The sequence below is a fragment of the Empidonax traillii genome, unplaced genomic scaffold (assembly GCF_003031625.1).
Source record: "Empidonax traillii isolate 1590-97213 ecotype Southwest subspecies unplaced genomic scaffold, ASM303162v1 scaffold558:size415862, whole genome shotgun sequence".
In the NCBI taxonomy this organism is placed as follows: Eukaryota; Metazoa; Chordata; class Aves; order Passeriformes; family Tyrannidae; genus Empidonax; species Empidonax traillii.
In genome coordinates this window covers 380,050-391,528 of record NW_020955751.1, presented here as the reverse complement: position 1 = coordinate 391,528, position 11,479 = coordinate 380,050, and the positions used below count along the sequence as shown (strand labels likewise).

Below are 11,479 nucleotides of genomic sequence, written 5' to 3'. Positions count from 1 at the left end.
AGGGAGGAAATTATAAGCCAACATGTTTTCTCCTGCTATGAGAGAAGCGGCTTTAGGAACATACCAAGAATCCCTTATCAGCATCCCTGTTCCCTTCCCAGTTTCAAAATTCTCTGAATAATTTGGAACCTCACTAATTTTTCATCTCACTCAAAATACAGTCCAGCAGATGCCTCAACGGCAATTCCAAGATCACTATGCCTGGCACTCCACAGAATGTTTTCTCTCTCTGCAAAACAAATCCAAGACCTTATCAGTCTGACTGGAGAGTGGAGCAACATCAGATGATAGTACCACCTGCACCCTCTTGCTCAGTGCTCCAGATGTTGAAGGGCATTGCTGTAGCTGCATATTTGTTTTCAGATAGTGGCCCCAGTGCAAACTAAGCCTCTACACAAAGCCTTTGTAAACACACACAAAAAAAAGACCCTATGACGCATTCATACTGTTCAACGCATTTTTGTTTTATTCGAGCTCTTTCAAAGTTAGGCCACATAAGCTGCATGTAAAATTCACCAGCTGCTACAAAGGCATTCCAGATTCTCACTTTCCCAGACACTGGGAGACAGGCACAGAGGAATACAACTCTCCATATATACAGCTTGAATATTGTCCGCAACCACATTTGAGATCCAGCCCCAAAACAGTCTCGTTTAGTCTGCCAGTGGGGAGAAACGACCCTGTTAATAAAAGATTAACTCTCTCTCACTATTCTCTGAGCCAGCCTCATGCTAGAGGGAATCTTCATCTGTATCGATGTCACTGCCTGGCTTGTTCAACCTCTCAAATTCTTCTCCATCCTACAGGAACCAGAAGCAAAAGAGAACAATGTGAGCAAGTCATCTTGTTATTACTACCAAAAAACAGAAGGAAAAGAAAAAAAAAGAGCAAGATTTATTTTGAAGGCATCATTTATAATAAAATCAAGACCCTGTAATTTAAATCTATCACCAGCGTGTTGTAAGATTTAGGATATACATGCTCATAAAAACATTCCCTGCATCTTTAACACTTTTTAGCGACTTGCTGCCTAGAACAGCTTATAGCCCATTCTTCCATAGAATTACAAAATGGTTTGGGTTGGAAGGAACCTTCAAGATCATTTATTTTCAACCCCCCTGCCATGGGTAGGAACAACTCCCACTAATCCAGGTTGCTCAAAGCCCCATCCAGCCTAGTCTTGAACATTGCAAGGGAGGTGGCATCCACAACTCCTCTGGGCAACCTATTCCAGTGCCTCACCACCTCCACAAGAGGTTCTCCACAAGTTCATCCACACCTCCACAGTGAGAACTGCTTCCTCATCTAAATAAATAAACACTCTCTCAGTTTAAAGCCATGCGGCCTTGTCCTACCCCTACATGCCCTTGTAAAAAGTCCCTGCCCAGTTTTCTTGTCAGCCCCTCTTAGATACTGGAAGCTGCTATAAGATCTCCCTGGAGCCTTCTCTTCTCCTAGTTGAACAGCCCCAACTCTCTCAGCCTGTTTTCAAGGGAGAGGTGCTCCAGCCCTTTGATCCTCTTTGTGGCCCACCCCGGACTTGCTCCAGCAGATCTAAGTCTCCAGAGCTGGATACAGTACCACAGGTGGGGGTCTCACAAGAGCAGAGGGCCAAAATCACCTCCCTCAACCTGCTGGTCCCTCTGCTTTTGATGCAACACAAGATACAGTTGGCTTAGCCTGTTCACACAGTGCTATTTGTTTTTACCACAGGTGTTAAGTTGTATGTGCTAAAATAGATGACACCTGGCATACCAAAAATATACGACTTTGTGTTATTTATTGCTCATTAGACAACAACCTAAAAAGACACCACGTGGAATTTCCGAAAAACATCTCTTCCCGTTTTAGTGTTTCTTAGACTTTAGTGGGGACAGTGCTCTCTGCTGGTTTCGGCATGAATCCACAGCCCATCCGTACAGGCACAGTGAAAGCACAAGACACTACCCCGTACCCCTCAGGTCACTGCTCAGCTCAGCTGACGGACGGATCTAAGAGCAAGCCCTCCCTGACATGTTCTAGTTAACTGCATCACTACTCAAATTAGAACAAAAACCACTAGCAGGCCTGGAAGAAATATCTAGCAAGAAAAAAAACCAACTTGTCAAAACTCAGTATTTTGAATATTACCTTTTTGTCTTCGGCTATCTTTGACTGTTAAGGTAGAAAGAATTTTAACATCATTTATACTGACTTCTTCATGATATGAGCTAAGCTATAGACATTTAAAAGTTCTACTTAAATACAATTATTTCCCAGGCATCAATTCCAATTTCTGAATGCCCCACGCAAGTAAACTATCTTGTTTACAAAGCTTTCAAGAAAGGACTTGTACAAAGCTGAAGTTGCTCACAGGACTGCCTAAAGTCGCAGCAGGAAAGTGAGGCTTACACTGGCTTCATAATTTCAAAAAGTAGCATATGGAAAGCAATACCCAAGATTTTAAGAAATACTGAGGAGCTTTGGTGTTGAGGAATGAGTCTGGTTACATTCAAGATGAGTCTTCCAAACATTCCGTAGCATAAATGGAGGTGAAACAAAAGAGAAAATCACGGAAGACAAGTACTGAAAAGCCTTACCCCACTTGACCTCTCCCATCCATCTCCTTTGACGAGTTTTCCCCTTTCCCGCAGATTGGTATATTCCAAGCCTCTTCCTTTACTGGCATTATAGATGAATATGGAGAGAAGCACTACAGGAGCTTCCAAAAAGAACTCTAGAGAAGGCCTGAAGTCAAAGATGATGAAAGACACTGTGGTGATGATGACAGTGTTGATCTGAGCAGTCATAACATGGAACATGTTGTCTCGGAACTTCAAGATGAAGGCTACAGACAGCCCCAGGAAAGCTGTGACAAAGATAAGAGCCACGGAGAAGATGTTGTGCCCATAAAAGAAGCCACAGTTCCCTATCTGCCTCCGGTCCTTCGTCTGCAGCACCAGCATAAGCCCATTGAACAGCACCCCAAAGGCGTAGAGTTTGCTGTTCTGTGTGAAGATACTTTCACCAAGCTGATCCACATCTTTCAACATCTTTTCATTGTAGATGTTGGCCATGGCAGAAACAAAGCACTGCACTAGAATAAGCAGATGGCCCAGGCTGAGGCGGAGAGGTTTCAGTGCTCCTGCCATGGTATTGGTGACATTCCACTCAAAGCTGTGAAGGAAACTTGGTGCTACGCAGTTGCCTTTTTCCATGCATGTTTCCTCGGGTCCAGCATAGAGAAGGCAGTGGTTAGACGGACTAAAAAACATACTGTGATGAAATCCATGAGCAGCCAAGCTTTGCTGATGGCCTCCAGTTCCTCGAGTCAGGGCAACAATGGACAGGAATAAAATCACCAGAGATGCCCATTGTACCCAAGAGAGTCTTCGCCTAGTGGACAAAAAGAGCCATCAAATTCAGAAACACAGTGGCATAAATTAAATGACAGAAGAACCAGGTCTACAAATCACATAAAGACATCATGCCACACAGATAACGAGACAGAGAGGCACAAATGAAAGTCTTTCCAAAAGCTTTTCAGAATTAAAGTAAAATGTCAAAATGCAACAAGTTTTTCTATGGCAAAGAGGGCCCAGCCTGGTAATCAAAGAAGTACAAAATGGGGTATTCTGAAAAGATAAGAAAAAGCAAACGCTTTCAAGATCTCATTATTTCTAGATACTGATTGCCTAACAACTTAAAAGCAACTGTTGTCTCCATGAGAACACTGGTCTGATGAATAAAATCACATACATTCAAATAATTTCATCATTTCTTTGGTAAACTTTCATTACACTTCACTTTTACTCCATGATTTTGTGCCCTTCTCTAGCATTTTTGGATGGTAACTCTTACAAATCTACAAATGTAATTTATAAGACTTTTAGAATTATTTATACCGTTTTTTCACTCAAGCAAAGCCTGTTTATCTTGGTGAAAATCAAAAATTTGGAAGATTAGGTGGACTGTGACATCACAAGAGACACAAAACTAAACCGAGAAAGAGCATTTCAAATCAGACTATCAGACATTGCTTTGGTATATTAACACCTGCAGGAAAGACATCTTTGAGCCACATTCAACACAAGCAAATTATAGAGTGTAAAGTTAATATCCACTTCCCTGTCAGTCTTTTCTGAATCTAAATCACATCATAAAAAGCACAAATCAGGCAAAGTAGAACACACAGGACAGAGTTTGGCTTTTGTCACATGAATAATGAAGAAGGGACGTACAATTGCTTTTCAAAATATACTATGGAGTTGACCAGAAACACATCAGGACTGAACCCAAAGACACCTCTGTCTTTCACTCTTACAGATCTCATCCCCTCTTGCTAGATCACATCTACATTGCAACAGACTGGTAAGAAGTACTGGTAATCATGAAATAAAAGATTTAATGTATAAATGAAAGTACACAAACTTAATTCTGACCATTCAATGACTATATAATCACGATTTCAATTGTTTTCTATTAGAGTTGAACAAATGCGTAGAGATAGGAAGGGAGTCCTAATAAGATATTATTTCCTATACCTTCAGATGTAGAAAACAAAACCATCTCTCCAAGCTGGTGTAGCCACGAGATAAGAGAATTACTGTTCCCATCAAAGAGATAAAACATAACTTCATCAAGGCTAGGAAGATAAAAAATTTCATTTATTTTAGTAAGTATTACTTACTTCAGTACTATCCTGAAGAGAAGAGCTGTTGTTATAATGACAAAATTTGAGAAGAGTACAGCCATTGCCTTGAAAGAGAAAAAGGGGAATAAAGTTATACTCCAGACACAGTGTAGACACCAAAAACCTACAGACTTCAAGTCTTCACCTCTCTGCAAGGTGACAGAGGGAAAAGCACTGGTACTGAATTTTCTTCCTCACCCAAGTGGTAGAATAACACACTTGTGAAAGGACATTCAAGTCCCATTTCAAAATCTCAAGCAAACCACACGGCCTAAGTTCCACTGTAGAGGGGAAAGCTGTACTGAAACCAACACAACGTGAGGAAACCAACACAACAGAAAACTTATTTTATAGAAAACAGTTTAGTTTTCTATCAGATCAGTTCCCCAGCCAGGCTGACCAGTCAGCTGCAAAACCAGCTGCGTCGGCACAAAGGAGGAAGTTACTCCAAAACGAAAATAAGCAAAGAATAAGAAGGTGAGGCTGCTTCTGGCTACAGTGCTATTTGCAGTGCTCAGGCAAACCCAGACTTGGACAAGGCACTTGCAGAAAATAAAACTTCTTGCATGTCAAGTGCATTTGCTGCATAATTTATGAAAGGTAGAGGTGGTGCTTGGCATGAATTTTCAAGACTGTAACTGTAATAAAAAAATCAGCTGTTTCAAAGTACAACTGAAGACAATTCTAAAGCTTCTGTCTAATTTGGCAATAACTGTATAATAATGTCAGTGCCTTAATCCATGGCCATGATCCCAAGCTGCAAACTTCTTGTGGCAAGGCTTGTCTGTTTTGTCTTTGTATTAGACTCTCAATACTGGGACAGTGGACCAAGACAGCTCTTTTAGGCACTGCAATTACCATTAAAGGCCAGAATCTACCAGGACCAGCAGGACAAAAACTCTTCTTTTAGGACGTTGAGTTGTTTTGCAGACTGTGTGTTATTGAGGCCTGCCCTGTGTAATCAGTGCACGTACAAAAGATGCAAATATCTCAAGTCTTTCCTCCAATTCAGCCTTATAGTGAACTCACTATTTTTTGACAGTTTTACACAAAAGCATATATGGACTCAGGAGTACAAAGCACAGATTTTGTCTTGAGTTTTCTCATCTGCATTTCCACATTGTCAATTTTGCAAGAGCAGAGCCTTTCTTATTTACCAGAGGAAAAGCACAGACCCTTTTCCCATTATCTTCATTCCCCTCTATTCCAACAATCTGCTGAATAATAATTCTCATGAAACAGCACAACACAGGGTCTCAAGTAAGCTGAGGAGTGACTGACACAAGACATCTGCCTAAGAAAACACATCTTAATTTTCCACCTTGCAAAATTAAAACTCAATAAATATTCATGTTAAGTGAAGACTGTGGAAAGAGAAAAATATTGAATAAACAAGCAAATCTGGCAGGAACCATTCAGGAAAAAGGATTCTGATGCAAAATGTACATGCATACTCTGGTTTTGCTTTACAGTCAAAGCACCCCATCCAACATCTGGTAACATAATACGATCAAAATCTTAAGAAGGTTAGTTAAAAAGAACTAATTTTGAGTTGTTTTGTTCTCTGAAGCCTCAAGGGACCTCTGTCCTAGATTAAAAGGAATACAAAGATCCCTAGGCCACTAATTTGCATGTCACAAACAAAGTCTTTAAAAGTTAAGTCTTATCACTCGGAAATTTAGCCACTAAAATATCCATGATTATAACTGAGCCTCAAGCAAAAAAATCTCACCAAAGCAACTCTATACTGCAAGCAACTACTCACCCAGGTACTACTTAGTCCCAAACCTACTTTGTTTTTAAAGTCACATGAAACCAAGTTCCGTCAGATACAGCCACATTCCTTTAAGGATCTTGCCTCCATCTTTTCACAGTCATAGTCTTGTACACTGCCAAGATATTCTATCTTACAGGTGTTTAGTTATTTTTTTAATACTTGTCTATCATAATAATGTTACAATTTCAGCTAACCGTCATAGAATATATCCAGCTAAAGATGCTAAAAGTTCTAAAAAGAGGAATCTTATAGCAAATGTTCTAAGGGGAGAGAGACAGGATATATCTGGTGGTGTGTGTATGTAAAATAAAAGCTGAGCATATTACAAAAGATTACCTTAACTGAGTCAAATCAAATTGCTTAAGGAACTAACTGTATTTATGCAACCTCCTATATATCAGGCTTTGTTTTCACAAATATTAGAGCTGAATTTCCTTCCTAAAAACCCCAAACCCAGCCAACCGAAAAAAAAAAAAAACACCACCAATGACAAAAAAAAAATCCACCCATAAAAAAACCCAGACAACAAACCGCAGAACCAAGCATCTGGGCATGTTACTTTAAGATATCAAACTCCCGATTTTAACTAGATTTTCTCAGCTGGGTCCTATTCTAGACTCTGGACTAGCTTGTCCCCAACAGAAATGCATACCTAAAAGAATAATATTTTAAAGAGAAATTCTGAAAGAGAAGGCAGAAAACCATTTATTTTTAATGACCAACAGGGGCAGCCATAGTATTTTATAGCAAGCAAAAACCATCTGTTTCCATCTTACTTCAGATGTAGATTCTGAATCAAAAGGTATCATAGTAAAAAATCTAAAAGAAAGCACAAAAACTGTACAACGTCCTAAGCATGTGCAGATTCATCCAAAAGGATGGATGTAGCTAAAAGAAAGTACGAATTAAATTTTGTGCCTTACCTAACAAATACAAAAATGAAGTCCGTTTTCTTCCTACCCCCCTCAGTTCCTGTTACACTTATTCCCTTTGCGAGATTACATTTCATGTAATTACATTTTATGTACTCCTTTTATGTCATGTACATAAATTGGTAAAATCCCCACAGAAAAGTGCAGCTCAAATAATAGCAAGATGAACAAATGGACTGAAAGAAAAACATAGAGTTGAAGAAACCAAAAGAGGGAAAGTAAAAAACCTGCCCAGTACTTAAGCAATTCAGCCTTTAAATTTCTAAATCACTTCAGATGGAGAAAATACAAAGACTCTTCTTTTCTAAAAGCTGTACAACACTGAGCATTGGGCAAGAGAATGGGAAAGTCTGGGTGGTCAGGTAACAGATTATTCTTTCACCAGTAAATCTTGCCTTGGCGGTGTTACAACAGTAGATAGTCTAAGAGCAGTATTACCTACCACAAAGACACTGGAAGTTCCTTTATTCAGTATATGTATACTTACTGGTTGGAGGTAGGACAGCACATAGAAGACAATCAAGTTGTCCAAAAAGTAAAGAAAAGCAGGAATTGACCATTTCATCAAATTACAAAAATTCTTCCAGGAAAGACATTCAAAGGGATGATCCATACAACCCTTTTCTGAAAGGAGAAGAAATCAATAATAAAGACATCTTTATTATTATCAAAAGCTCCTTCCCTTGTAACAGTATGGGTACTACTGTTCTCTATTCAGGAAATCACTGAACAGGAAAAAAAACAAGGTATCATAGCCCTGTGGCAACATGGAGGGCAGCTCCAGGGCAGAACACACAGCTAGAGCAGCAATCTTCTGCCTACAGATGTTCACTTCCTGGCCTCAGCAGAGAAAACATCACAGAACCTGTTACCCCTACCAATGGGAACAAAAATTCAAATATCAACCATTCTTCGCTGAGCCAAAAAGCACCCCAGAGTCCACACACAATAACGGCATCATTACTGGCTATCATTTTTCTGTTGATTATCGATCGAATCTAGAACTGAAACAATGGCACAGACAGTGGGTCCCTTCATGGAACACCCAAAGGTCAGCCTGTAATGTCAGAAATACCAATTAAATCAGAACTCACTAGGAAGAAAGAGGAAAGAAAGGACAAAGCACAAAGAACGACATTTATGTAGGTATTCAGGACATAAACTTTAGGAGGAAGACTTAGAACCTTAGAGCTGATGACAAAAGTCCTTTGTTAAGACACATTTAAGACTATAAAACATTATCTAATCCTCTCCTGAAGCATCAACACATTGAGTTCAGTAAAACTCAAACATCTGGAAGGAATAAACATGGACAAAAACAACAGTTCAATTTAACATGAGCTTTCACTGCGTGACACCCTCTTCCAGTTTAAATATCTGTTCTCTACCACTCTGAAATGCTATGAGGTTAATCTCTCATAGTTTTTACACTAGGACGGAAAACTCGAGAAAGAAAAAACGAAAAATCACTTGCAATGCAAAACCTGTAATGGGTAATGGGAAGTGTCATCTATCATAAAAAAAAGCCCCAAACAAAACAAATGTATTTGAAGGACAGCAAAGTTTAGCGAGTCAACACATTTTAGTTATTTTAAACATAGGTACTTACGTTTTTTCCTCTTCCATAGTGCCAACACTACACACAGGACCAGTTTTACTACTTCAGAACACATGTTCACTGTTGTAGGAAGGTAATCATATTTGTTATCTGTGGGATTAGGCAAATCAGAGAGAGTACATAATCAGATTCTGACTCTTGCATTCATGATCACAGCAAGAACCTATTTTAATCACCCCAATCAGAATTTTGGTCATTTTCCATAAATGCAAAAGGCTATATCAGCACTTTCATTATAAATATTCCAAATTTTATGATATACAACCTCCTGAATAGCCTCCTTTTTGGGTTGAAATCTTTCCTCATTTGGTCCCAGTTTACAGCAGAACTTTTTTGTAAGGACTCAAGAACAAGAACATTGCTCTTTAAAAAAAATTAAATTAAAAGCGGGAATGTTTTCCCCAAAGAGCAATATGGTAGTTTTTACCCTCAGAAAAAAAATGGCTTCCGGGATGACATAACCTTTTTCCAGGACTAGCAACACTAGTCAGTTTTAGCAAACCCACTGTGATACCACTTTTCTCCTAAGCCTGTTGCAGTAAAAATATTTCAGTCAAGATGTACCATCAATAGTGCTTACACAACACTTTAGTCTTTGAAAAATCAGCTCTAAAATAATTCACTGCCTCATCTTTTAAGGGTAGCTCATACACCTTACAACCCAAATTATCACTTTATGTTAGAGCAGTGACTACACAGAGACTTTCCAGTGCAGAAACATGTGTCCCTATACATATAATAGGATGTTTACTCAAAGAACTCTGAGGTGGAGAAGTAGGTTTTTTGTGTATCTGTTTTAGCCCAAAACATCAACTCTTTCTTATTTGAGGTGCACCATGTTTGCCCAACAGTACCTTCATTGGCAGAATACTTCATCAGGAGGATTCTACTTGAGCCCAAGACAATAAACACTCCTCCCAGCAGAAAGGTCTGGTTGACTGCCTTGGTGCAACACACAAATCGACTACGGCACTCGAACTTCATCCTGCTGTCTCACTGTCAACGCCCTTTGGATGGCAAGATGAAAACACACTATAAATAGTACTTCCAGAAACTGTTTAACCCAGGTGAAACAAGTGTATTTTACTGCTTTGTGTTAATTTATATAAAGATGTTCACATCGCAAGCCATGATCTTGTTCTACAGTTACTGTTTACTTATTTGAAAAAAAAAAAAAAAAAAAAGGGGGGGAATCACAGAATCACAATGAAAGAATCAATCAGGCTGGAAAAGACCTCTGAGAACATCAAGTCTAACCAGTGATTGAACACCACCTTGTCAACCAGACCATGGCACTAGGTGCCACTTCTAGTCTTTCCTGAAACACCTCCAGGGACAGTGAGTCCACCACCTCCCTGTGCAGTCCATTCCAATGCCCAATCACCCCTTCTGTGAAGAACTTCTTCCCAATGCCCAACCTAAACTTCCTCTGGTGCAGCTTAAGACTATGTCCTCTTGTCACTAGTTGTCCAGGAGAAGAGGCAGACCCTCACCTGGTTGCAAGCTTCCTTCAGGTAGTTGTTGAGAGTGATAAGCAGAGGATATGCTACGAGGACCGCCAAAGGGGTGTAAACAATGTATACACGCGGGGACTCTTGAGGATGGCAGAAAAAGGCTGGTTTCCCAGAAGGCTGCATCTACGGAGTACCGATCAGCTAAGAGAATTAAATAAATCACACGTTTATTTTTCTTAAATATTTTTTTAAGTGTTCTTGCTCCTAACCCCAGCAAGGAGAAGCGCTACCAGAGCGGAGCCACAGCAGCACCTGAGGGATGACCCGGCGTTCACTGAGGCGGGGGAGGCACAGGGACGGCTGGAGCAGCACCCGAGCCGCGTCCGCCGCCTCCAGCGCCGCCGTTACTCGCCTGGCCCGTTAACGGGCCCCGGGGCCTGAAAAACCGCCCGGGAGAGAAGGAGGGGGAGAATCCCTCCGGGCTGGCTGCGGGCTGGGCTCCGGTGGCGGTCTGTGCCAGTCCAGCGGGAGCGCGGGGAACCGGAGCGCCGGCCCCGCTGGGGGACACGCACCCACCTCTCCGCCGAGAGAGCACCACCCGCCCGGCTCTGCCGCCCGCCACGTCGCTGCCGCGGACTGCAGGCGGGAGCGGCGGGGCCGCGCCCGCGCGGGGCGAGCGGGGCTGCGGGGCGGCAGCGCCCGGGGCTCAGACGCCGTGGCTAGGCGCTCCCGGGCGCGGCGGATCCCAGGAGGCTGCGGCACCGCTTTCCCCTTCGCTCATCCCCGCGACGCGGCCACGGCGCTCCTGACCGGGCTCCCTCAGACCCCGCCCGAAAGCCCACAGGGACCCCCCCCGCGCAGCCCCGGCCCCGACTCACCGCCCCCCCCACCGGCCTCACCTGGCGGGGCGGGGCCGCGGGCGCGCGCCCCCCACACGGCCCCTCCCCGCGCCACTGCCCCGCCCCGCGCGGGGGCGCGCGCCCTCACACCCCTCCTCGGGAACAGAGGGCCAAGCCCCGCCCCCCG

General features: G+C 42.1%; 1 protein-coding gene across 1 annotated transcript; it reads right to left on the bottom strand.

Moving 5' to 3' along the window:
- Window positions 1-443: 443 nt before the first annotated feature.
- Window positions 444-10,879, bottom strand: SLC35A5 (solute carrier family 35 member A5). The gene is made up of 8 exons (XM_027897753.1): window positions 10,766-10,879; window positions 10,493-10,654; window positions 9,854-10,006; window positions 8,991-9,089; window positions 7,869-8,005; window positions 4,670-4,737; window positions 2,580-3,375; window positions 444-800 (listed from the first exon to the last, which is right to left on the bottom strand). Exons 3-8 carry the CDS (start codon window positions 9,981-9,983, stop codon window positions 732-734), a joined length of 1,299 nt encoding a protein of 432 aa, XP_027753554.1. The 5' UTR covers window positions 9,984-10,006; window positions 10,493-10,654; window positions 10,766-10,879; the 3' UTR covers window positions 444-731.
- Window positions 10,880-11,479: the final 600 nt, after the last annotated feature.